Source organism: Poecilia formosa, unplaced genomic scaffold, assembly GCF_000485575.1.
Source record: "Poecilia formosa unplaced genomic scaffold, Poecilia_formosa-5.1.2 Scaffold16, whole genome shotgun sequence".
Classification (NCBI taxonomy): domain Eukaryota; kingdom Metazoa; phylum Chordata; class Actinopteri; order Cyprinodontiformes; family Poeciliidae; genus Poecilia; species Poecilia formosa.
This window is the reverse complement of record NW_006799955.1, coordinates 2347139-2374203: the sequence shown is the minus strand read 5'-3', so window position 1 is coordinate 2374203 and position 27065 is coordinate 2347139. Positions and strand designations below refer to the sequence as shown.

The following is a 27065-nucleotide window of genomic DNA, read 5'->3' as shown; positions in this document are numbered from 1 at the left end:
AATCATTCTACTACAACACTGAGAGCTTAAAATGAATACAAATTGAAAATAAAACAATATTTTACTTATTTTGTAGAACGTTTTACAGAACACAATAGAAAAATAATCTGCTGCAACAAGTTCCTGTATTCAGCGGCTGCAGAGAGGTTTTAATTAGGCTAAGAAAATGAGCACACGTGATGCTGTCAGCATTTCTCAGCCTGGGGTTGGAATGAAAACATTCATAACAAGATGCACGTGCAGCACAATGAGTAACAAACCTTTGGAGCTGGAGAACTGCTGTGTCAGAATAACACTGAATGATCACAGATAAAATGTTATCCCACATTTTACCGAACCTCTCCATTAAGTTCAGAATATTACTATTCAGAAGCTGCTTTTATCCACTGCAATAACTTCATGGAAGTAAAATATACTCAGTGGATGTCACTCTTCACTGGGATCTGATAAATTCATGTTGATGTGCCTTTGAATATTTGAAAGATTAAAAAAAGACTCAGAAATTACACAGATTTTGAAGGGTTGTTCTGAATAACCTCAGTAACCATGATTACATTTGGAGAAAAGAAGAGAAAAAGCTTTTCAAGCCTGAAAACTACATGTGAAGCATGGAGGTGGCAGCATTGTGCTGTAGGGGTGTTTGTGAGGAGGAATGGCTCACTTCAAAAAATAAAAAGCGTTATGTGGAAATACTGAAACATCCCAACCCATCAGCCAGGATGCTAAAATGTAGGCAAAATGGACATAAGTGTCGCTATGAATTAGTGACAATCTTTAAAGGACAACAAAGTCTGTGTTTTAGAGAAGCCATAAGAAAGTCCATAAAAATGTGGTCAGAACTGAAAAGGTGTGGGAGCAAATCTGAATCAGTTACACCAGTTTTCTAACCCATTGTGAAAAGCTTGTGAAAATTCAGACCTTTTAATGGGTAAATTTGTTGTGTGCTTTAATACTGTACAGTGCACAAAAAGCTAAACTTGTGTATCTTTTGGGCTTCATAGTGGTGCAGTTGGTAGAGCTGTTGCCTTGCAGCAAGAAGGTTCTGGGTTCAATTCCCAGCCCTGGTCTTTCTGCATGGAGTTTGCATGTTCTCCCTGTGCATGTTTGGGTTTCCTCCCACAGTCCAGAAACATGACTATCAGGTTAATTGGCCTCCAAATTGCCCCTAGGTGTGTGTGTGCATGATTGTATGTCTCTGTGTTGCCCTGTGACAGACTGGCGACCTGTCCAGTGTGTACCCCGCCTCTCGCCCGGAACGTTAGCTGGAGATGGGCACCAGCAACCCTCCCAACCCCACTAAGGGACAAGGGTGCAAAGAAGATGGCTGTGTCTGTCTTGTCATAAATTTAATCAACAAAAATAAGGTATCACTAAAACTCTGGCATAAACTTCCACAGAGTTGTTCAGCTCAATTAATCTTCTTAAGAGCTCTAACCCTCTTTCTTGGATCTTCTGATGGATGAATGTTAACTTTATCAACCACTGGCATTTCATAAAAAATCAAAGAAAAAAAAAGGTCTTTAAGTAGACGGAACTATACTGCCATCTGGTGGCAATGGACGAACGCACCTGTATAATAAATCGAATTACACGCGACCATTTATTTATTTAGTCATTAATTTATTTACATTTGTCCGACAGCAAAACTAGATAGGATTCATCTAAATATAGACCGGTAATATACCAGCGAAATCAATAGGGGGTGTCTGCTGTCCACTTGCAGGAAGTGTGGAAAATGAACGGAAAAAAGAAAGAAAAAAAGAAAGAAAAAAAGAAAGAAATTTTGCTTGTTTCAACACTTGGGTGCGCTGTAGTAACACTGTGGAAATCATATTATAACATCCAGTGTGAATCGCACAGTTTAAGTTCATTCTGCATCCCGGTTGGCCATTGCCCTTTACTTCTTATATAAGGTAAGTCAGATGTTCTTTTGGACACATACTGGTCGTATGGTTGTGTTCAATAAACACAACCAAACTCCTACATAACGCACTGTAAGCACAATCTGAAGATTAAAAAAATAAATAAATAAATAAACTAAAATAAAATCCAGTTAAAACAATTTACTGCATTTGTGTGCATAAAGTCTATTTTCACTGCTTCTTGTTTATCTGTCGAAATAGGGAGAAGAGATAAACAAAGATCCTGATATTGTGTGACTTTGGTGTTTCTTTTCTTTCTAATTCTTTCTAATGTCTTCAGACAACCAGGAAACACAGACCTAAGCAAATAATAGAAACTGGCGTGGGGAGTAGTCAGCCGTGGAGCCCTATACTCATTGGTTGCCTCAGACACAGGAGCTCTCCCTCTCACTCTCACATAAATGCGCTCCCACCGCCAACCGTGGCAGATAATCACAGGCCACAGAGAAGAGGAGGACACACCTTCCGCTGATTTTGTCACAGTTTGCACGGGGATGCGTTTTGACTCACAAAAAGGTTCAAGATCTCACTCGTGCTTTTTGCCAAGCAATTTTGCCATTTCTTGCGCACGCATCGTCTCCGAGGCTGCGGCGTTCCCAACCCACGATGACGGGGGTTTTTGAGAACCTGAACACAGATATGCATTCGAACCAGATTACCTCGAACAATTACCACAGCTTGCACAAATCGCAGGAGTCCCCTACTCTGCCGGTCTCCACGGCGACGGACAGCAGTTTTTACAACAACCAGCAGCCGGGGCACTGCGCCGGGTCTCCCTTTGGCCAGCTCGGCTCCTACCAGTACCACGGCAGCGCCACGGGCTCTGTGCCATATCCTAATGCAAAGTCATACGATCTGGGTTTTAATTCTTCGTATGTTGCATATGGCTCTTACGGCTCCAACTCGTCTCCTACTCCAGCCGAGACAGGTAATCTTTCTTCCTGGAACGTGCACGCATTTTATAGACTTTTACGCATTTTGTTTGCGATGCTGACTGATGGTTGACCATTTGCTGGGACACAAATTAAACAATTCGTTCCAAAATTCTTTGTGCAGTGTGATTAGAAACCAAGTTTGTTTCAAAACAAGTCCCGTTCTCAGTTTTTCATACATTACTTATTTGTACCCAAAATTTCAATTTGATGCATCTAAATGTAGTTGATTATTTCAAGCAAACGAACAGCTGCAAATGTGCACAAAGAAAAAGTTTTGACTAAAAAGAAGTAGCTAAATTCTTAACTTAAATTGCTTCTGATTTTCCCATTAGAGAAAGAAGAAAGCGAGCCAGAAATTCGGATGGTTAATGGAAAACCAAAGAAGGTCAGGAAACCTCGAACCATTTACTCCAGCTTCCAACTGGCTGCTCTTCAGCGGAGGTTTCAAAAGACCCAGTATTTGGCTCTGCCAGAACGGGCCGAGCTGGCAGCTTCGCTGGGCCTTACGCAAACACAGGTGGGTGCATTTGAGGCGAGGCTTTGTGCTGACACATGTCAACTTTCCTAATTAAACTGACGAATGGAGACTTAAACGTGGTTAATCGGTGTTGCTATCTGTGTCCGGCTCAGGTCAAAATCTGGTTCCAGAACCGCCGCTCCAAGTTCAAGAAGCTGTGGAAAAGTGGCGAGATCCCCCCAGAGCAACATGTTGCTTCCAGCGAATCTCCTCCGTGCACGTCTCCGTCGACTACTGCCTGGGACTTTCCACAGACTCAAAGAATGAACGGTGTCAGCTCGGTTTTACCTCAGAGCAACGGCAGCCCTCCCAACACGACTGCGCCTTCGTCGTTTTTGGCAAACTACTCTTGGTATTCAACTACGAACTCTACGACGCATCTGCAGCCTCCTTTGGTCCAGCATCACCACAACTCAGCTATAAGCGCCGGGACGATATTCTGAAATAAAAACAACAACAACAACAACAACAACAACAACAACAACAACAACAAAAAGCATCGGTTCTAAATCGGACAATAAACAAATGCCATTACCTTGATTTCACAGACCTCGTGTGCGTCGTTACGCGCAGAAGCTAGCAGAAATTAACGCAGCAAGACAGGTTCATGGACTAATTTTGATGCTTGTGATGTGATGGACACAGATTTCTACACTTATTTTTGTATTTATTTATTTTCTTTGTGTGAGGGATGAATGAACCACTATTACCCAAAGCATTTACAGCAAGGCTACGAGCCTACTTTTACGCGGACGTCACTTTTTTTTCTTTTTTTTTTTTTTTTACATTTTCTGGAAAAAGAAACCTGAAAACTTTGACATCAGGACAACCTGGCTGTCACAGATGTAGCGAAAATTATATCCTAACTGTATTGTGCCTTTTGCAATATGACCTCAATTTGTTCTGCGGGAAAAATAGCATATTCACTCCTCAGATAGCTTAGGTGATATAAATATACAAGAATGGTAAAGGTCTTTGTAAATAGCTTATTTTATCACATCTTTTTTTTTTTACAGTCTTTGTTGCTCTGACTCTTTTCCTTAGGATGTTGGTGCAAATTCATTAATCACCGTACAAGCTACTGATTGTTCCACCCCTGATTTACTTGTATTCCATTTTTATTGTGGTTTGGTCTTATTTATTTTAGCAGTGTTTCATATATGGTCAGATGTTATTTAAATAAAATGTTTCCTGTGCTCATGCATTCAGCTTTTTACTTAGCCATAGACTATGTTGGTTCATTTAATAATTCATTTTTTTCAAGGTGTCTGTTTAAAAAAAAAAAAGAAAGAAAAAAACTCTATTTCGTTATTTTTTATTGTAAAAAATGGAATTCAAATATATATATTTTTTTAAATATGAAAAATTAGATCCTTCATTTAGTGGCATTTTAATGTTCAGAAACATGTAGAAAAACATTAATACTCTTTGTGGAGAGATTTAGTTGGATATATCACAAGAAACATACTAATAGTTTGATACATCATCAAAGTACTCTCAAATATCAACTTACATCCTCATTAAAAGTCAAATTAAAAGGAAACGCCTTAATTATTTTAGCAGTAATAATTATATAATTAGCATAAAATGCTAAAAATCCTTTTCAAGACAGCTGCAAACACATCTGCAGATGCTGACATAATTAATAGCTTAGGACTATTTCTACCTCATAGCTGACAGTCGACTGTCATTATTCAACCTTTGTTCACCTTTCCAAAGAGTTTCAAGCGCAAAATTGTTATTTATATAACAATATTTAACTAGAATACCTACAAAATGTAGAAACTCCTTAACCAGACAGATACAAACACATCTAGGTACTTGCAAAATGTATCTTGGTGCTAAGTGTTTGCTCTTCCTCTCCGTTGTAGAGCTTAGGTTGCTAAGCAACAGTAACCATTGGTTGTCTTGGGCAATTTGGCATAAGCGATAAAACGTTAAGGCTAATTAATATAATGCCGATTATATGTACTGGTGGCATTTAATACAGAAACAATGGTTTATATAGCTTATATTCTATAAATTAGAAAGCAAAATTAAACCTGTTTTTTCTTTAACACGTGCTATGCTTTTTAAACAATATTAAAGCTAAAAGGTCAATTTATTTCACATTACTACAAGAAATGTGGAAACTTCTTGGTTAGTCAACAATGTTAGAAACTTAGTAGTTATGCCATCATGCTACCATTAGCTTTCATGCAAATAGCCACCTTATATAAGCTCTGCAGGATTAATTAACTTGGATTGCTAACCAACTATGACGATTGATTAGCTTGGGTGGTTGGGGTTAAGTTAGCAAACCTTTGAAGTAGCTAACATAGCAGTTATCCATTATGTGTTAAGCAATTCTGTTGGATTGTTTTTGTAATTATTTGTACATATTTGACCTTTATGGCACTGGTAGGCAGAGGTGAGTCTTCCTTGAAAGTTGCTCTTAGTAAGTCCCAATCCTCTGTAAACTACCCCCATTCTGCTGTCAACACACCCACAACTACAAAGACCAAAAAACCTTCTTCAAAAAACGTTTATGTTCTTATATTTATTTATTCTGTAACTTGTCAGAAATGTAACAATTTTTTTATCGGTTAATTAGCATTGACCTTGACTTGGCTGACCACATTTTGTGGTCGTTGTGCCCAAAACCTTTCAAAATGTTCTTTTTTGCATTTCTCAAACAGAATAAAGGTTCCATTAATCTCAAGTTCCTCTTAAGGAAAGGTTTGAGCAGTCGGAGAGTTTTAAAATAAGTAAATAAATAAATGCTGGCTTGTAAGCTGCAAATCCGTCACCAACTTCAGTGTCGTCAGCTAGCCGCAGTGTACTTACATTGCCTGTACAGCAAAAAAAATCCCCCACTTGATTGTTTGCAACAAGCAATACAAAGTTACTTTGCGGATTAACAGACAGAAATTTTTTTCTGTCTGGTTTCCCCCCGGGTAATGCTGCCCAGGGCAGATAGCAATATGTTCCTTATCAAAAAAAAAAAAAACACCACCCTTGTTGGCAGAATTTATGGGGATTCTTGAAATGTATGTGCTTGGTATTTTCCATTACCAGTTGTTTAGAAGAGCAGAAAGCAGAAGCATGAGTAGTACAGCAAGCTTCTGGCATGCCAGAGGGGAAAGATGAGGGAGGGCAAAAAAAGAAGACAAGTTCCTCAGACTCTGTGGAGTCAGGGAGACTTTTTTTTTCTCTCCCCCCAGACATTTTATGAACTCAGCCTTGCAAGAGAAAAGGAGACAGGAACAAGATCCAAGACAGCCTGGAGCTTAACTAGACCATCAGGCAAACACTTCTCACGTCTCACAACAAGCCTCTGATCTCTGAGGACGAGCAAGTTGACCCACATTATTCATGTAGATTGAAGAGAACACAGACACACGTCTTGGAACTGAAGCAACACGCACCAAAGATATTTTATATATTGAACATATTATTTCGATTTTTGAGACTATTAAATGAGCTGCTGTAACTCCAGCTGGTGCGGTGCACTGTAAAAAGAATTAGCATTGAGTAATATTCATTAAAATCATTTGAAACTTATCAAGTTTGAAAATGAAGTAATCCTAATATTTAGACTGCTAAATTTTGGGGCGGCAACAAAAATTAACTGAAGGCATTCAGTCAGTCAATGTGGTTTCCAGTAGAAAACTGTAATGCTAACAGCTAGCATTTGATGGATTTTTAACAGGATTACTATATCTGGTTACTAAAAGTTGAGAACTGTGATAAAACCTGTCCTTGAGAAAGTTTCTGTGCTGAAGCAGAGAAGCAGATATGTAAGTGTAATTTCAGCTTTGGCTTTGCAACTGTGCTAATGCTAAAGTCACACTTGCTAGCAAACTTCACTTATTAATCCTGACACACGTGACATCAGCTAACATCATATCTTAGTCATAATTATCAGAGAAAAAGGCTACATGACATTTTATTAGAATAGATTTCAGAAATGCATTTTTTTTTTAAAAAAACTATGCATTTATTTGTTTGACAACAGCGCTAATGCTACAGTCAGTCCTCCAAGCAAGCTGAGCTTGTTAACCTTGAGGTAAAGTTGCCAGTGAAAGACACAAATGTTTCCATGTCACTTCATTAGACTTTGATTTTAAAACTGTGTATCCAGCGTAAGCTAATTTTGAAGTGTTATTGCTATGGCTATGGTTTCCCCGTTGAGCTAAAAAATTGCTAATGAACACCTGCAGTTGTGTTCAGGAAGAAGTTTAGCATCCTACCTGTTTAAAAAGAAATTACAAATTTTTTGGTTCTGTTTTTGACTTTCTGCTATTTCAGCCACAATCACAAACCAGTTCTTATTCCAGACGAGCAAAAATTATTGCAGTTTAACTAATTTGGTTTAGTAAATGTAAATATTTATTAATTCATTTATATTTTTCTAGTTAGATCATTTAGATCATTTAAATCTATTTAAGTAAAATGTATGCAAATTGCAGTCAATGTCATTGATTTTTCACTTCTCAGTGGAGTATGTGTTAGTCAGGTGGGATTAAAATGATCAAATTATTACCTTTAGCCGACTGGAGGCCACGAAGTGGGATATTTTCATTGTACATAATGAGGACTGCAGCATGTCAGTTGTTATATCTGATGGAGACCCCCACCCTCCATCCCTGCCCTCCACCTCCTGGGGAGCTGACAGTATCTGACAGGCCTCCAGGCGTGCAGCCAGCCTGTGTTGTGTCCTAACACATGTATGAACATGCTGAATACATTCTATATCTTTAATTTATTCTGTAAACTGTCAGCTGATGTATGTAGCCCAGACGTATGACAGATTTTCATGATCAGTTTATTTGCAGCGTGAAACGACACATTTTTTTTCTGTTTCTCAGTGCCATTTAAAGCTGTTGTGGTTCATAGTTTTGCGTTTCTCTGGGAAACTTGTAAATGCCACAAACCCCCCTATCCCCATTTAAACCCTGATCTGTAATTTCATCCACATTTGCTCTGGTTGGAGCATTCCGGCTTTCAAATCTGAAAGCCTGCAATTACTATATAATTCTTCGCAATTTTAGATGTCCTAATATGGGGTGTAATTTTTTACACAAGACAATTTCCCGCTATTTCAAGCATCAACATTGTCAAAGTTGTATGTACATAATAAATGGGAATATCAATGCATAGTTTTTAGCCTAACATCTTGACTCAACGATAATTATATCCGTGTGGAGCCTACGCGGAATTAGCCTGAATTGCATGGTAACTGCTGCTTTAAATTTTAAAAAAATTACTCATAATTTCCCCCAAAGATTACCAAGATCTCGAGTGCACAATGTCATCAGCGTAATGAGGAGTAAACATTTATGCTAATAATCTACAATTTTTTCCCCCCTCGTCGCCTATAAAAAGGGGAAATAAAGCAGAGATTTTCAGTCATTTTCTGAACTCTGCAGCTATAGCATTGGACCGACACATGGAAGGCATTTTGTGGGGATTTAGAGCGCTGATGTGGAGCCTGTGCTGCGGGGAAGCTTTTCGCTCATCTGCATCCAGGCTGATTCCTGAAGCTCCAGGGAAGGGAGTTCAAGATTCAAACCGAAAGGTGGGTGCTTGATGTTTAATCGTTAAGCTTTAACCTTAAAAGTCAGATTGCATTTTACTAATAAAAATAAAATAATAATAAAAAATTAAAGAAAACAAAGTGGATTTATATTTTTTTTCCGTCTAATTTTCTGAAGTGAGTATACAACTTATTTAAAAAAAAAAAAAAAAGAATATTAATTCACTTCTTCAGTTTGGTAAACCCCTAGTAAAAATAAAATCTTCATATGTTTTTTCCCCCACCCATGCTTTAAAAACCGAGGCAAGCAAAGCGAAGTAAACTCGTTACTCTGACATTGTGCCTAGCTAATTTCTGAAGCCTCTCCGCATTGACAACTCGGTGATGTACACCTGCAAGCAATTTGTCAGTCTTATAGCTACACATTGGGCTTAGTCTAAGGGAACAGTGACAAAATGGCAGCTCACCTATTTCGCTTTTTTTTTCTTTTTTCTTTTTTCTTTAGCAGCAGAAAATTTCCTTCAGAGCACATTCTCTTTTGTTAAGGCAGAAAGATCCTCGGTGCGAAAAAAATTGCTCATAATTACCTCAGAGATAGGAAACTGCATTAGAATAAATAAGGGCGAAATTACTGTAATTATACCGGGTTTGATGGGCTCAACTCGTATAATCAAGGGGAGAATACAGCGAAATAACACTGACCCTCTTGGGTGTGCAGCTGCGCCTTTTCTGGGAGTAGGTAGGCATATTTTATGCCACAGTGCTCCTGCTTCCTTAGTGGTATATCTTCAATAGGCCTGTAGACGTGATGTGCTGTTCACAAAAGACTATATGTTCCTCAAGTTCTTAAAATAACAAAAGAAAGCAGAATATAAGGAGTAATAAACAAGGCCAGAGCTTCTTAAAAAATTATTTCTCTAAAGCTGCTGCTGCTAATAATAATAATAATAATAATAATAATAATAATAATAATAATAATAATAATAATAATAGTAATATTTTTAGTAAAGCATCTCTCCAACAAATTATTTCTAATTATATAAATATAAAAAGGAGACGATTTAAAAGCTTCAGTTGATCAATGTTTCTCTTGCACATATGAAAACACGAAAACGAGCATTGCATTTCCTTTTTCTTTCCATTCTGCCCTCCGAGTAAATTGTTTTGTATTATTTTAATATGCATTGCTCTTTTACATCAATGCATTTCATGCGATGCTTAAGTGTGTGGTTTTTTGTTTTGTTTTGTTTTTGTTTAAAGCTTTTTCCTGTTTTATAAAACCATAACATTTAATTTCACTAGAATGTTGTTTGCTTGTTTGTTTTCCTTTTTAATTTTAAGATAGAGTGCAGGTATTTTTGTGGCATCACACACACAAAAAAAATAAATGCATGCAAACTTGAACCGTAGTTCAAATATTTGTATGCCATATGTCCAGTCAAGAAGCCCGTTGTGTCGATCTTTATTACTTACTGTTTAAGTTGTTGTACTTTTACCAAATAGCATTTTCACACTGTTTGAACCCTTTACAGATCTGTAACATAAATAATCTCTATCGTGGCAAAACCTAAAAGTATATATAGCTCTGGTTTTAAATTCACAGATTACAGATTAATGTGTAAGTAAATATGTTTCAGTGGTCACGAATGGACGCAATAATTTTTAGAAGTGAATCTGCATTTCTAATTTGTAGTTCTTTCCAAATGTTTTATCACATCTGCATTCACTGAGCAGAAGCTGGACAAAGGCATGTAGGGCCGATTGTTAAACATGGCCATAATCTAAACGGGGCGCCTTTTTTTTTGCGGCTCACATGGTGTCTGCTACAACAGCCAACATGATCCTGCTTTGTGTCAGCTCGCATTAAAGCTGCACGGCGCTGTAAAAAAGAGGAGGAGGAAGAGGAGGGGGAGGAAGAAGAGGTGGTGCACAGGAAGAGAGGGGTTGAATCAGACACCGTGCTTAAACATAATTTAAATCATATTTTACTGCTTTTGAAACTTTTTCACTTTTATGTACATAAAAAACTCCAGAAACAGATAAATAAATTAAGTGATCAATACAAAACTAAATATCCTCTATGGTGACTAAAACACATGTCGACGAGTAATATACACAAAAAAAAGCCTAAAACCCTGTTTCACAGCGTATCCAGTAACAGCACAAATAATAATAATAATAATAAAAAAAAAAATAAAAAAAAAAAAGTGTCTGAAAATTATACACAAAATACAGTGACAAGTTATAGCTGCTCATCCTCTGGATATTTTTTTTCTCTCTCTCTCAAAAGCAGCGAATCGGCTGTCCTTTTACATTTTCTTCACATAACATCGGGGCACGGCATAGAAAAAAAATAACCCACAAAAAAACAAACAAAAAAAAAAGCTCTGCTTGCGTTAGTGCAGCATTTCAACAACACAGTGTTGTCATCTCAAACACGCACACAGAATGAACACAGACAAGTCTGAATAATTTAACTTAAATAACAAACACATAGAAAACAACACAGCGACGTGAGGATTTACTGTGGTTGTGTTATGCTGTAAGCTGGGGGCCTGACCGGTGGAGTCTGGGATCGGTTATTTGGTTTAAAGCCTTCACTGCTGAGGCCTGATTGGCCCTCAGGTGTTAATGCATGGTTTTAGGTCGTCATCTGGCGTAAACAAAAAAAAAAAAAGAAAAAAAAGAGGCTTTTCTCATAAACAGACAGCTCAACAACAGAATTCTTCACACCAATTCGAGTTTAAGAAAAATAAAAGAAACGTAAACAACAGCAGCCAAAGGAAAAAAATAAAGAAAAATGTTTATCCTTTTTTTTTGTCGTTTTGATTCCCGCTGCCACGGACTTGCTGCCCTGCGTGGGTGCATTGTGCGCCTTTTCGCTCTCTCAGCGTCCCACCCCTCTCTTTTTGCTTCTCCCTCCCTCTTCTCTGCTGGCACGAGAAGGCCTCCGTGTCAGCTCGCGGGATGCGGCAGCTATTTTTTGTTTTGTTTTGTTTTTTGTTTTGATTTTCTTTTTTTTTTAATCATCAATGCCGAGGCCGCGCTCGGGCGGCTGCGGGGTCCGTCACCGTCCTTGACGCTGGAGCATCGGCTCACATGAGCTGCGACTGTTGCATAGACTCTTGGTGTGTGGTCGGGTACCACGAGGTGTAGCTGGGGATGTAAGAGCCGGTCGTGCCCACCGACGTCTTCACGGTGGTCGGCGACGTCCAGACCGGTGCCACGGTGGGCGAGCCGGTGGAAAGTCCACGACCGGTGGCTAAAACGTTGGTGTCGATTGTGCTGCCGCCTTGCTTCATTAGCTTCTTGAATTTGGAACGTTTATTCTGAAACCAAATTTTTACCTGGGAGGGGGGGGTGGGGGGGACAAAGGACATGTCAAGATTAGAAAGCAACAAAAAAAAGAAAGAAAAAAAAGGAGTTTTACGCACAATTTACACATGCAGTTAAAACATTAATAATAATAATAATAATAATAATAATAATAATAATAATAATGACAGTGTGTAGGTATTTGATAAATTGTTTTTTTTTTACTTGCCTGTGTCTGAGTGAGACCCAGCGACGCCGCCAGCTCAGCCCTCTCCGGCAACGCCAAGTATTGCGTTTGTTGAAATCTCCTGTTGAGCGCTTGGAGCTGTAAACTGGAGTATATAGTCCTTGGTTTTCTAATCTTTTTCCCCTTGCCGTTAAATCGCACCTCCCCGCCTTCCACTACTGTGTTCTTCTCCGCTTCTGGTGCCGCTGGTGGAAAAACAAAGGGAGACGTGTCGGGGAGAAACAAGATGAGGAGGCAGCTGCGACCAGCACCGCTATGCAACAGCGAACACTTGAAGCACAAGTTTTACAGGCTGTACTTTAGGTATAATTACCCTTAATTGCATACATTGTTTATAGCGTTACGCAATAAATAATTAGAGAGTCTAATTCCACATCTGGGGTATCTGTTCCGCGCTGTCAGTGCAGAAAAATCCAACAAGCAGAGAAAGGCGCCATTAAATGAGGTGGGGGGGTGGGGGAAGAGATGCCGCTGCACGCTTACCTGGGTCCTCCAGTCGCGTCTGTGTGAGCCCCGAGCTGTTCTGGTAAGTCTGTACTGTACTCAGGTATGGACTTGTGGGATGGCTGCCGACGGAGTTTACGTACGGATAACCCAGAGATCTGGGGAACGACGAGGCTGGGCTGTAGCTGTCGTGCTGCGTGTGACCTGCAGAATGTAAACAGTGCATGGGATAGTGTCCGTGAGACATGGAGGAAGGAGACATTTGTTGACTCGGGGGTCCAAACTCCATGAAAACGGCTTTTCCTGATGCAGGGCTATTAAGACCTTCTGGAATCGTGGTCATTGTCATCTCTTCTGGCGGTTCCCTCCTGTCTCCTCTGCGCTTTTGTTGTTTTCCTCCTTCTGTGATCTCAGCGAAAGGACGGGTCCCAATTTAAGCCGGCCTGATTTTTTCTCCTTCCATTCATAAGAAAATGCAGTTTGCGCCTGTGAAAAAGTCCTGGGAGTGATGCTGTGGACCGAGACAAACTCGCTCAAAGGTTTGAATCTCGGACTCATGAATATTCATCAAAGGCTGTCGCTGATTGGTCCACTCTGTGCGAGCGAGAAGCCGATTGGTGAGGCTGGGGCTGGGGTCCGAGGAACCTGACAAAGTCAAGGAAAAACCACAAAACCTTAGATCTTTTTTTTAATAGACATATATAAAGATGTGATTTTCTTTTTTAACAAACAGCGCGCCTATTTTATGATGGTAATACAAGTATTAAAGGTGGCATCTACAGTGGAGTTAAACAACATTCTCCTCCCAGTCACAGCTGCTTTGTCTGCTGGCCAGTCTGATTAAAGCACTTTTTGATTAAAGCTCCTAATGTGCCATCAGGAGGACGGCGTATATTAGCATAACACTGGCGTTCAATTTTCATAAGTAGGTCTGTAATTAGTCATGTATTTAACACGGAGAGCAACCTGAGGTGTCAGTTACACCTGCAGCAGAAGGACGAGGATTTGCAGGCTCAGGTATGGGCCTAGTGATGGTGCATGACACCTAAAACGTTTGCAAAAAAATATTACAACAGTTTGAAATAATCTGCCACATGCAATTAAACTAATCCAATATTTTAAAGCAGCTTTTTTTTTATTTATCTCTCTCTCTCTCTCCCTGTGCATACTTTATGTGATCTAGGTTTATTTTTTGATGCATGCAGATGTTTTCTAAGAGGTTCATTTTCAAGTTAGCATCTCTCACTTTCTGTTTGTCTCGTTTTAACCATTACATTTAAAAAAAAATAAAAATAAACGAAGCAGCAAATTTACATAATTTAATGTTGATACACTGGCAGTCATGCGATCTGGACACAGGTTTGATGTTAAATCTTCTATCTTATTTCCTCTATTAAATTTCAACAACAACAACAACAAAGAAAAAACAGAACATTAAAAAAAAGAAAAAAGTCCTTAAAGATTTATTTCAAAACATGGGAGGTCTAGCTGCTTGGAAGGAAAAGGATACTGGACGTAAAGTTTCCTAAGTTACAAGATCTGATGTAAATAAATTTCAGATCCACGTCAAATTTTAATGCAGCGAAGCTCAAAAGTATTCATGCCCACGTCAGATATGCATTTAAATTTATTTTTCATTCAACTAATATTTTTTTAAGCTAGAAAATGGATAAATATAATAAAAACATTTTTCTAAAATAAAATTTAAAAAAGCATATTTACATTTCATTAAAAAAACATTGGAAGTTATTTACTCCCTTCTAAGTAATCAGTGAAAAAGACAAATCTTCATTTTCAGACTGCAGCAATCAAACCCTTGTTATAATTGTTGACCAGAGGTTGGAAGGCCTCCCTGCCATCGCCCTAATCTTTAACTCCATCCACAGATTCCCTGTCGGATTCAGGTCAAACCTCTGGCTGAGCCACTGCAAAATGGGATCGTTTCTCCCAGTCAGAAAGACTGTATACATAAAACTGGGTCTGCCCCTTGATTTGATTTCTATCAACGCCCCTGGTATTAATCAGCTGATAAAGTCAAAGAATGTCCACTTACTTTGTAAAAAAAAAAAAAAAAAGAAAGAAAGAAAAAAGAAAAAAAAATCACGTGACGCAGAAAGAAAAAAAAAAAACAACCAGATGTGCGCCACCCGAGGTCAGAGATCCTCCTCAGGATGAAAGCGGAGCAAAGTCTCCAGCAGATCTTCATTTCCCCGGGATTCATCTGCAGATCGCAGCTCCTCCGCCGCCGCAGTCTGCGCAGAGCAGAGGCGCAGCCCCGCTCCTCCATCCGCGGTCCCTCCATCATCTCCACCTGAATAACAAATTAAAGGCAGTTAAATTCCCTCACTGCGATTATCAGCGTAATTGCATAATTGAACTGCAAACAGAACGAGTAAGTTGCAGAATGTGTTGTCAAAAAATGCAGGCGGCTGACATCACAACACGCGCGCGTGTGTGTGTGCGCGCCACAATGTGCCAGAATGCCTGCGGATGCTTGGGATTTAAAGATTTCTGTGAAATATTAGGCTATAACCAAAGGCTTGGTCCTGTTGTCCCCCAAACCCCCCTCTCTCTTAAAATAGGCCAATTTGAAGTGATTTCTCCTGGAATTACTTTCGAAAAATGCCTCAAGATTTCCTCCATCAACAACGACAATGATAATGGTGGTACAACCGATAATTATCATCTTCCAGAACAGAGGACAGATTTTTTATGGGTACTTGGTGGGTGCGACTGATAACTGTCATTATTTTTCCCACGATTATAGTATCTACAGACGACTGTGAGCAAAACCATTAGCAGAATTGAGGCAGAATTTTGAGGAAACATGTAAAATAATAGCACAAGTGTACTCCTAAATGAGAGATGTTTATGTGATGCAATTTGGAGCTAGAAAACACTTATTTCATTTTTTTTTTTTTGCAAAAAGGTTTCCAGTAACCCAAAGTAATAATCTAATACTAGATGAATTTTCTCAAGCCTCCTAAAGCGCCATTAGGATGAGGCAGACATGTGATAATATTACCGCACTGTCATTAATAATTTGACTCGCCGGCAGGAGGGCAGCGCAGGCCACAGCAACGCTTCCTGCAGCGGGACTCTTAACTAGCCGCACTAAAAATAAAGTCCTTCATGCACGGATGGATGGAGCGCGGAGGCAGGACTCATTAGGAGTGAGTAGCTCTGTGGCTGAGGGTGTTTTAACACCTGCTGCTCTTCACCTGAGGGGTTAGTGCAGAGGTGGAGAGACAGACGGGGAGAGGTGGTGCAGGACGGGGGGTGGCGGGGCTAAACGGCCAACATGTCACCGACTTTATTTCAGTCCGGTGATAGCAGGCTCACCTCAGCTTCCCCACTTATCCCCCAAATGTTATCCCGGATGGAGGACCGTGCCAAACTGGTGCGTAAAGGCGCAACCTTTTACGCACCCTGCAGCGTCTGAGTCTGAGCGACAATTAATTACTGTCACTGCAGGTGAAGGGCAACAAAATTAGATGTTTATTTTTATTTTATTTTTTGTAAATAAGAAAATTAAATTTTAATTCGAACTTATGATCAAATTTACGTTTTTTATTATTTAATTGCTATTCACACCATCATACGTTTAATTCGCCTCAGAAATGTCAAGCAGCATAACGTCCTTAAATAACAAACATAAATAAAATAAAAAATCCCACCAAATAAAATGATTTATGGAATTACGGACATCAGCTCAGCCACATATCCAAGCGTCATTTGGTGAGCATGTACCAGCAGAAAATGTCAAAACCGTGAAGGTCGCGTTTCAGGTTTATTATTATTTTTTATTTTATTTTTTATTTTTTTTAAAGCAGCCGATCAAACAAGTGAAAAATTGTCTTTTGTTCTGCGCCGTCTCCGCCGCTGCTTCTCCGTGCCATCCTGTAATTTGCGGCCGTCAGTTAGCGCAAACTAGATGCAGCACAATTAACTCGATTCTGGGTCTATTTTCACGTTCAGTGCGGCGTCAAAATGTGGATTGATTTCGTTTGATGGGTTATACGTAAACAGGAAGAAAAAATGAATATAGAAACTGAGGAATAAGATTGTTACATTGGTTAAAATGCTTTTGTAAAAATACAGAAATTATATTTTACATAATAATAGTAACAATGATGTTATGTGATGTTATGCATAGTCATTTGTATTTTTGAAGGTTTACTAATTTTCTATTTATAATTATAAATCCTCTTTAATTGTAATATATTGCAATGTAATGGTGCAATCAGCTATTTCTATTTGCACAAATGTAAAGTTATACATTACATTTATTTCAAGTGTATTCTCTATCATTTTTCTTCTTACTGTACTGGAATTTATATCCAAATGGAAATAAAGGAAAACCTCATTTCACATAAAAACATAGACATGGGGAAATATCACCTTCCTTCTAGCAGCCAAAATGAATTTAAATTCTCTTCAATTCATTTCTACACAAATTATTTTACAGCAGCTGTCATCTCAAGACACTTTATAAACATTGTCCAATTCATATGCAGACGTATGAAAGCTTCTGCTCAGATTAATTCAGAACAATCCAGGCACATAGTCACATTCAGATCCAATTAGAAATGGTGTAATTTGATTCTAATAGCAACATCAGCTAATCTTAAAAAACGCCACTTGGTATAAAGTTGTCTAAAGAAGACTAGCGGGAATATTGTTCAACAATTTCTTCTCCTGTTGTTAAAAAAAACAACTTTTAAACTTTATTGAAGCATAAGATTTATATTTGATGAATATTAATGCTATTTTTGTTTGTTTTTAGGCACTGGTGACACCAGGATCCCGCTTCACATCACTTTGTGCTTGTTGTTCTCACAACCAATTACTTGAGAGTTGCACCTATTTGATGAAAGATCAAGCAGAAGCATCTTTTTTTTTTTTTGCCCACACGTTAACTTATATTTTCAGATTGTTTTTATGCAAATAATATTTAAAGTCCTGTTCACATCTAATATCCCTAACAGCAAAATCCTCTTTTGCAAACACAAATAATCTCGATTAACCCTCCTGATTAACCCACTACACAGTGACAGACACCATGGTGAAACTTCAAAGCCACTTTTCAGCTTTTCTCTCTCTCTCTCTCTCTCTCTCTCTGTCTTTCTCTCTCTCTCTCTCTCTTTCCATTTCAGCGTTCAGAGGCGCTCTCCTCTCCAGAAGGCAAGGGGGTCACGGTGTGGAAAAAGCCCCCGGTGAACTGGTGGAAATGCTGTCCCCATTACAGCAGCAGCAGGGGTCAGGCCATGGCAGCAAGCATCCAAGCTGCCCAAAATTGGCTGCAAAATGACCAATTACCTGAGTGAAGGCTGAGGAGAAAGGACTTGGAAAAATATGGCTTTTACTTAATTCAGCTAAACTGTAAAAGAAACTAGTGTCACGGCGATGCCTCATACTTGCTGCATGTCGCAGCATCCCACCTGTTAGGAGGGAAGATCTGCGCCTCAGGCAGGAAATGCATTTATAGATAAGTGAGAAGCGGGGATAACGCTTGGCGGAGTGACGTAACTGCTGGAATAATGTGAGCCGGGGGAATTATTACACCAAAACAATGATTGATTAAACATCTTTACATGTAGGTCTTATTGAATTAATTCCCCAGCAAATGGAAAACATGCAAATTCGGCAATTAAGTCATTTGCCCATGGAGAGAGCGGCTGCTTGACGTTCAGCTGCCACTGCGCCTTTAGTCTGAAACCCTTTTTAGTTTTTTTTTTTTTTTTTTTCCTGTTAAGAGTTAAGTCTCCAACAAAGACAGGAAGGAGGTCAGCACTCAGCCAACACCTGAATGCAGCTCTCTTTTTTGTGCTCCCCTTGATCCCCACAGTCTGTGCCTGTCATTAGTCTTAATGATGGAAAATTGTCATGTTGATACAAGTCTTGCTCTCCCCCTCTCTTCTTTGTATAAGTAGAAGGTGGAAGCTCCATTTGTAACAAAGTTCTTTGTGACTAAAAGCCGTGGACATTGCATTTGTGCCGCGGGAGAAAAAAGGGGGCTGTAGATGCTCTTTCCATAGCTGGGATAATTATTCCTACTGTGACCTTAATGATTCGCTCTGTTCATCCTGCATCTCATCCACGCGCCAGGCCCTCAGCGGAGCCCCGTGTCAGGGAATATGAAAAACCCATATAATGAAACCATTTTGGGCTGATGGAAAAAAGGGGGCTACTGGAGCCGCACTTGCTACAAAGACGGCTCAATTATATGAGTAATTGTGATAATTTTCCCTCCATTCACTGCGTTCCCTGAAAGGTAAAAAACACAGATGCTGAAAGGGAAATTACTTGGACAATATATAATCTGTGAAATGGTCACAACAGAAAAAAAAGATGACTGTAAGAAAGTGAAGGACTATAAATAGGTATGTTAATGCAGGGCCACATAAATACACCCTCAGAAGCTCGCAGACATAAACAAACAGCACGCCACTGAGCTAGTCCACAAGAAGAGAGAGAAGGGATGGAGGAGAGGGGTGAGGGGAGGGGAAGCAACAAATGACCACAAAAAAGGAAGAAGGTAGATGTGCAGCTGCCAAAAAAATTAAACCTCCTTCTTCTTCTTCCTATTGACGAATTTCAGCTCCTGAAAATGCACCCCCATAGTTGGCTATCATTTGTTGTTCTCTGACAGGAAAAGGATAATTATCTCTCTCAGAGGCAGCGAGACTGACATGCCCTTTAGACTTTGCCATGAATGCAGAGGCTTGATGGAAAGCTTGAGGAATAATTTTGTTCTTGTGCTTTTCCTTCATCTTCAAGAGCATGTTTTATTCCAAAGAACATGGAGATGACAGGACTGTGGAGTGCATTAAACCATTTGGATTCTTTCCGTAAATAAGGCATCGCTCCATCTGTCAACGTCTACATTTTTTTTGGGGCGGAAAACAAATAAAAGAACTTGAAAATACTTTAAAATGTCAATTCTGTTCCAGCGTAAGGGATATGGGACAGAGAGATGCATATGTTTCTTTTAAATGCAAGTTAAACATTGTTGTTGTTTTTTGTTAACAAAAAAGTAGAAGAGAGGTGCATAGCGCACTTAAATGCATTTTGCTGGGACTTTAAGTGACAAAACCACACAAAGAATAACTGTGAAGTGAAAGAAAAATGATGCATGGTTTTTAATTTTTTTGATGAGAATACTTCGTACTTGCGACAATTGTTTGTCTTCTGCTCCCTGTGACTCGCAGAGCACCGAATGAAACCCACTACGCCCAATTGCCATAAGAAGTCCACCTTAGAAGCAGAAAATTTGAGAAATTTAAAGCAGAATTAGCTTAAAGGCCCACAGTAAACATGGAGGACCTACAGAAAACACAGGAGACTGTTTTGCTCAGATACATATAAACTGTGCACTCCACAAATCAGTTTTGTTATTGCAGACTGGTGAGAAGAAAAGCTTGATGGAAAGAAAGACATCAAGGCTCATTTAAGGAGATGCTCTGCCCAGTTGAAACCAAATTGAAACGTGTATGTGAGGGAAAACTGTCGATGCAAATCAACTTGAGCTCAACATGGTGATGGAAGCATCGTGGTGTGGGGACGCTTTTCTCGTGCAGAAATGAGAAATCTTCAGTGGATGGAGCTAAATGCAGGATGATCTATGAAGAAAACCCATGTTAGGAGGAACTTGGTCACATGAGAATGGCCATTTCTCTCCACTTCAGAGTGATGTGCTGCATTGTGTGGGTCCATCACAACCATGAACATAAACAGAAACTCACTGGTTTTAATGTGATGATATGTGGGAAAAACTTCAAGAGATCCAGTAGCCATCGTAATTCAGCAGCGATTACATCCTTCTGTTTTGAAGATTTCCAGATTTGGGAGACAAAACATGAACACAAGAAGAACCTGCTGCATCTTTTTTTTTTCTCACGTTTACCCCGCCTCTCCAACCCACCAGTTTTCCTTCCTCACACATGTGACGCCGCTGGCCCCTCACACACGTCCGCCTGGAGCAAATCGTCCCAGTCAAGCTGAGCTACATTGCAGCCTTTCAGATCAAAACACTCGTATCACACCGAAATGACAAGCCGACGTCACGAACCGTGTCATCGGTTTCACCCTCCCACCCCAATAACTTCCGTCCCATTGAGCCGCCTTCTGTGTTACGGCGCCAAGACAGCGCGAGACCCCCCGGTCCTGCTTGATTGTGGCTCTTGTGACACGGAGGAGCAGCTCGGTCCCACCAACAGCCTGAACTCTGCGTCGCACACAAACAGACGTGCACGCACACAAAGCCCCTCTAAAACCTCCAATCTGAAATCAGCGCACCCCACTGTGAACTTCCTGACAGCCTCCTGAAATGTTTTCAACTTGTCAGATCCCCACAGTCGTACTCCGGGGTGCAGAGAACACAGCAAAACAATAATCATGTGATCAGAAATGGAGGCCATGTAAAGGCTGTTTGGGCTGCATCTATCAGCCCCTTTCAGCTGCTGCTCTCTCTTAGTTGTTCACACAGAAACCCAGGGAGTAATATCTAAACTGTTTGGCCACCTTGTCACAGAAGCAAACAGGCTCTGAGGTGTTTGTCAATTGCAGCAGCAGCAGCAGCAGCAGCCGCTGAGACTTTTGAGCACAAACAAGTTTTTGCAAACAGGTTTATTTATACTGACAGCAGCGAGCTGGAAAATTATTAGGAGGATGAAAAGAAGATGAAGGAAGTTATTTTCTTCTTCTTTTTTTTTTCCTGAGGCGATGACAAGAGAGAGCTCAACTCTCTGTTTTCCCAACACTGACAGAAATGTATTCTGTTTTCAGCATAAAGGTCAAACAGAACCTCTGCTTTTAAAGGTCAGCGTTAAATCAGAGGTGGAGGTTTTTCATCAGCTGACCATGAGGTCCCTTTTCACATTTCAGCCTTTAAGCAGAACATTGTTGTGAACCTCTATGGGCTCATGAGGACTGGGTTCAAACGAGGTGAAGATGTGACAACAAGCTTCAAACCATCTCAGTTCACGGTTCATTTAATCCTAACACTGAATTTAATATTTACTTTTTTACACTTCTGCCAAATCGGGATTTATCCAGGCAATACTGGATTCATTTTTCCAGACCGTAAAAGCAACACAATTAAGCCGAGAACAGTTCAAGCTGCAACTGGGATTGTATTTGCTGAGTTATTGTATTTTGTAACAGTGTAACATGCAATAAAATAAAATTTAATTCACCATGAAACATGAATTAACCTTTAAAATGGGATTAAAAATAAAATCTCCCCAGCTCCTCAGTCAGCCAAAACAAAAATTAAGTTTTCCAATTTACCATCATTAAAAGTACAATTTTGTACCCTTGTCTGCCAGCAATAAAATTTACGACTTTGAAATAAATATAGGATTACAGTAGAGCACAATTCTGCACCTCACGTGGTCCTTTTCATTCAAATGTTGTGTGCAAATATTCAGTACTCAGATTAAAACTCTGTTTTTCTGTATTATGTGATCCAGAGCACATGTGTCTAACTCAAGAGCCGGGGGCCAAATCTGGCCCACCATAGCTTTTTATGTGGCCCTTTAGACTCCAAATTATACCAATTAGTCCCTCCAGTTTTTCACAAATCTCCAAAATTCATGGAAAATCCATACAAAATCAACCGATCCCCACATTCTTTTTCTGATTTTTACTGAAAATGTTTCTTAAAATTGTCCAAAAAGTTTAAGTGACTGCTGCCTCAGCCTTACTTGATGTCAAACTGTAGTCCGTGACCGATATGGCGAGTAATAAAAGTCACATTTTGTATCATACATTAGCAAAAGTATCAAAGAAATTCCTTACAAACATTTCTAAATTAGCATAACAAAATCTGTGATTTTGACTGCAACAAAACAAAACAAAAAACCCCACAAACATTCACAAAATCCTGAATGGACTAACTACTGTGAAAAGACGTTCAATATCATTTAATTTTATGAAGTGCTTATGGAATACTGACACAAACAGCCATTTATTGATATCTTAACAATTTAACATTTTAAAAGCATGTTATATGCTTTTTAAAAGTGTGACCTGCAGCTCCTCTTCCAGCTTCATGTTTTTATGTTGAGGTACGGAGTCACTGAATAAATCCGTGCAACTGATTAGGAAAATAAATCAGATTCTGTCCCTGCAAACAAACAAATCTGCATAATTCCTTGCTTAAAGTAGGGAAGTATAATTAAACTAAGCAAATCGACCAATACATATGCAGAAAAGGACTTTGACACCAAAAGGAATGAAAAACCCAGCTGGCCACCTTGTACCTCGTAAGTGGTGTGAAACCCCTTTAGTTTTATTCAGAGATTGCTTAAGACTTCAAAATAAGAAAAAGGATTAGATTTAAAAAAAACTTGTGTCTACAAGTGTTGCGTTTATTTGTCTGTCTACAGATAAATCTGGCAAAAATACAACTTTAACTGAATAAAATAGAAAGTTAATGTTCATGTACATGGGCTGTCAAACAGGCAAAATTTATAATACAGCCTTCGTCATTCAAACACATTGTAATAATCAGAAACTTTCTCATATAGAAGCTCCTCCAGAGCCCGAAAACCAATAATAATAATAATAATAATAATAATAATAATAATAATAATAATAATAACTAGTCCCTCCTTAGAGTATCCTTTAAGTGTAATAACTTTAGTATAAACATACAAGGAGAAAAAAGACAATTTAATAGTTAAATCGAATATTTTATAGAACTAGTCTGTCCTCTCAGATCCCTCTGTTGCAAAATTTACTGTGTTTTCTTTAGTAACACATCATCACTTGTCAGCATTAAATGATATAATGTGTGCTGAAATAAGTTTTACATGCAGGTATTTTACCACTTTTGGTGTCTGCCTCGTGTTATTGTGCAGCAACGCAATGAATTTAACATCTCTCAGATGTGGCTTTTAGCTGCAACAGCAGAGAGGGGGGAGAAAAAAAAGTCTTAATACAAAGACACCCGAGCCAACACATGCACATAAAAGACTATGTTTTATTCTAAAATAACCACAAAGCGTATTCTAGTTAAAGAAAAAGTAAAAGTTTAAAAGTTATGAGCGGGATTCCTAGATGGAGGCGTAACTGCAGGGTCCACATCTTTGCCTCTGGCAGCACAGACACTGACCCTCAGACAGAGGTGGTCTGATTTTTCTCTTCTTAACCGGCAGTCTGATGTAAACCAGTCTGACCTACAGCTGTACCTCCCAGATATTACAAGCTAGGAACAGAAAGAGAGAGAAACAGAGAGAGAGAAAGAGAGAGAGAGAGAGAGAGAAAGAAAGAGAGAGAGAGAGAAAGAGAGACTCGTCTTCCAATTACATCGCTGCAGCGCGACCTGAAGCCCAGCCATCTATAGAGACAAGGCTGTCAGGGACTTTAATAAATGTAGGGAACGCCGCATGGGAAAAGTGTTGCTGTCTCAATAGAGTGGCACAGACAGGCCAAGGCTGTCAATGGAGCCCCTAATGACAGAGTAAAATAATGACAGACCCCAGTTAGAATCAGCAGGAAGAGGAAGATCAATCTGCAGCCAGAGAGGGAGGGATGGAGCGAGGGACGGAGGAGGGGGGGATGAAACTGTGGGCTCTTTCTTTTCCATTTTCTCAGTTTTAGCTCATCTCATACATATCTCCCCGCTGCAGCTGGCTCACGCCGTGGCGGGGCAGCTCTGCATTAAGCGCACAGTGGATCAATAGCCATTACAACTCCCTCACAGCCTGACACTTTGCAGGGCCGTAGTTGACATTTCACTCACTGTGCATTGATCCCCAGTGCACAATATTCCAGCCCTCGGTTAGCAGCCGAGCCTGGGGCCTGGCTGGAATTGAAAAGCAGAGGGAGGGGGCTGGAGCCAGCAGAGGGGCCGGCTAATCAGCTGCCCATGCTGCAAGTAAACAGCACACCCCTGGATGCATTCCTCATTTTCAATCTACTGGTTTTCCTGCTGCGGCCGGTCATCCTGAGAGGCCGTATCAGAGCATCGAGGCTTGACCTGAGCGGAATTATTTATTCGTGCAACAGATCAGTGGACGTGCAGGCAGAAATAGCCACACTGGCATCGTTGTTGCCAGCGTGCATGCACTCTCGTAAAGCGCATGGAAAGGCGGGCTAAAATAAGCATTCGGCGCAATTAAAACCTGGGAGTTTCCGAGGAACCTTGCTCAAAATAAACACAGAATGCAGCAGACGACACAAAATTAGACGTAATTTGACTTAATTTCTTTTTAATTGCCTTCTGAGACCAAGATGGTATCTCTCTGCGTGCAGAATAGCCTCAGATGGCTCCAGTGAAAAGTGTGATTCATGCAGTAGATGTTTGTTAGAGAGCTGTATTCTCAAATGTAACCAGATGAGAGGCATGTATGTCAGAATGAGATCAATTATTCAACATGATTAAAAATGAAACATGTTGAACTCAGATGTTTTTCTTATCTGTCCATATTTCTCCAAAAAATGCTTGTGTGCATGTTTGTGGTCAGAGAAAAACATTTATTCCACCAAAATGGTTCTGTAAACATTTTAAGGAAGAATTTTTTTTTTGCGTTTATGTTTGTGTTATAAATGATACAGGAAATAAAAGTAGTCTGGATAAACAAATAAAAACAAAGCATAATGTAGAATGTATTGCGCTTAACTGGTGCTGCTTCTACACATACATAGCATCAATAATGAGTTTCTTCACAGTTACTGTAAGGCTTGAAAACTGACAGTCCAGGCCTCTTCATGTTTATGTACGTAAAGTCTGAATACTTGGAGTGCCAACACTGCTAATATTTAAATTGTACTTGAAAGTTGAATAAAAGCGACATATGAAACATTTTACAAGTATCTTTCATTTGCAAACAAAAACCAAAAAGCTTTTGTTGCCAGTGTTTCTGAGTTTGCTTCTAGTACTTTATTTATGTGTTTCTTTATTCATTATTATTATTATTATTATTATTATTATTATTATTATTATTATTATTAAGCTGGGTGTGTTTGCTATCACTGTTTTGGTTTGTAAGTTACTTACTGTGAACTTCCTGTCTGTTTTTTTTAGGTCTCACTCATATCTATGCCTCTATGGCTACTGTTCACCATGAAGGAAACTTGACTATGGAATATGACTGTAAAGTTTATTAGTTTCAATAATCAAATTAAATTAATAAATCTTCACACTTCATAGATTTATTATTTTCAAAATGATACATTTAAAGCATTAATTTCTGTTCAGTTTGTCTTCTAGCTAATAAAACCATATATTTTGCATCTCTTAGACATAAAGGCAATAAAAAACAAATTTTTAACATGGATCTATTTTTTCATAATAGTCAATGGGAATACTGCTGAATTACAGTTGCCCAGCAGTTAAACATAATAGCAAAAAAAAAAGAAAAGAAAAAAGAAAATACTGTTCATTAAGTCCTGCATGTAAGTACATTAATGAGAAGTTAAGTGGAAGGAAAAAGTCTCACTGAAAGGATTCTGAGGACCAACTCAAGAGTTTGGGGGAGAATCACAAAGCAAAGAGCAGCTGGAGTCGGGACTTCAAGAATCACCACACACAGCAGAATCCAACACCTGAGCTGCAGCTGCTGCATTTCAGCCTGAAACAGACATCAGGAGCATCCCACCTGCACTGAAGAAGATAAAGGACTGAACTGTGGCTTGGTTCTCTTTTCGTGTAACATTGTAACATCCTCAGTTCATGACTGCGTGGGATTATAGCTTAATGCCATAATTGAGCTCTTCCTCTGAGCAGAAATTTGATTTAATCAATTGTTGCCTCCTGCTGCACTGTTTAAGACACCAGGCGAGGCATCGCACAAGAACACTTAACACATGTAGGGAGATGTTAATGCACATTCATACTAATTTTACACATAGGAGGTGCAGCAACACAGTAGAAAGACACCTGCAGCTCGTACAGTTCCTGTTACCACACAGTCCGTACGATGAAGATAAGAAGGCGCTGTTTTACAGCCTGATGACCCGAGGCGAGGCTTTTGTCTTGTCTTCTCTGTCCAAACGTGCGACTCAGGACAGCCCGGGAGAAAGACACATGAGGCTGACAGAGGACTCCTCCCGTCAACACTGATATACTGCTGCTTTGCTAAAGACTCCAAAAAAAAAAAAAGAAAGAAAAACAGGGCTTTTCTCTGAGACTCCCTCACCTCCACATCCCAGTGGCTCA

General features: G+C 39.5%; 2 protein-coding genes and 1 long non-coding RNA gene across 3 annotated transcripts; 2 read left to right on the top strand and 1 right to left on the bottom strand.

Annotated features, from left to right (window-relative positions):
• The first annotated feature begins 2259 nt into the window (after positions 1 to 2259).
• Positions 2260 to 4578, top strand: dlx2a (distal-less homeobox 2a). The gene is made up of 3 exons (XM_007546471.2): positions 2260 to 2850; positions 3190 to 3374; positions 3488 to 4578. Exons 1-3 carry the CDS (start codon positions 2529 to 2531, stop codon positions 3815 to 3817), a joined length of 837 nt encoding a protein of 278 aa, XP_007546533.1. The 5' UTR covers positions 2260 to 2528; the 3' UTR covers positions 3818 to 4578.
• A 3431-nt stretch (positions 4579 to 8009) lies between these two features.
• Positions 8010 to 26263, top strand: LOC107835627 (uncharacterized). Its single transcript, XR_001661436.1, has 2 exons — positions 8010 to 8934; positions 18055 to 26263. It is a non-coding gene; the product is annotated as an uncharacterized LOC107835627 (long non-coding RNA).
• Positions 10688 to 16113, bottom strand: dlx1a (distal-less homeobox 1a). Its single transcript, XM_007546470.2, has 4 exons — positions 15032 to 16113; positions 12938 to 13543; positions 12437 to 12639; positions 10688 to 12239 (listed from the first exon to the last, which is right to left on the bottom strand). Exons 2-4 carry the CDS (start codon positions 13245 to 13247, stop codon positions 11988 to 11990), a joined length of 765 nt encoding a protein of 254 aa, XP_007546532.1. The 5' UTR covers positions 13248 to 13543; positions 15032 to 16113; the 3' UTR covers positions 10688 to 11987.
• Positions 26264 to 27065: the final 802 nt, after the last annotated feature.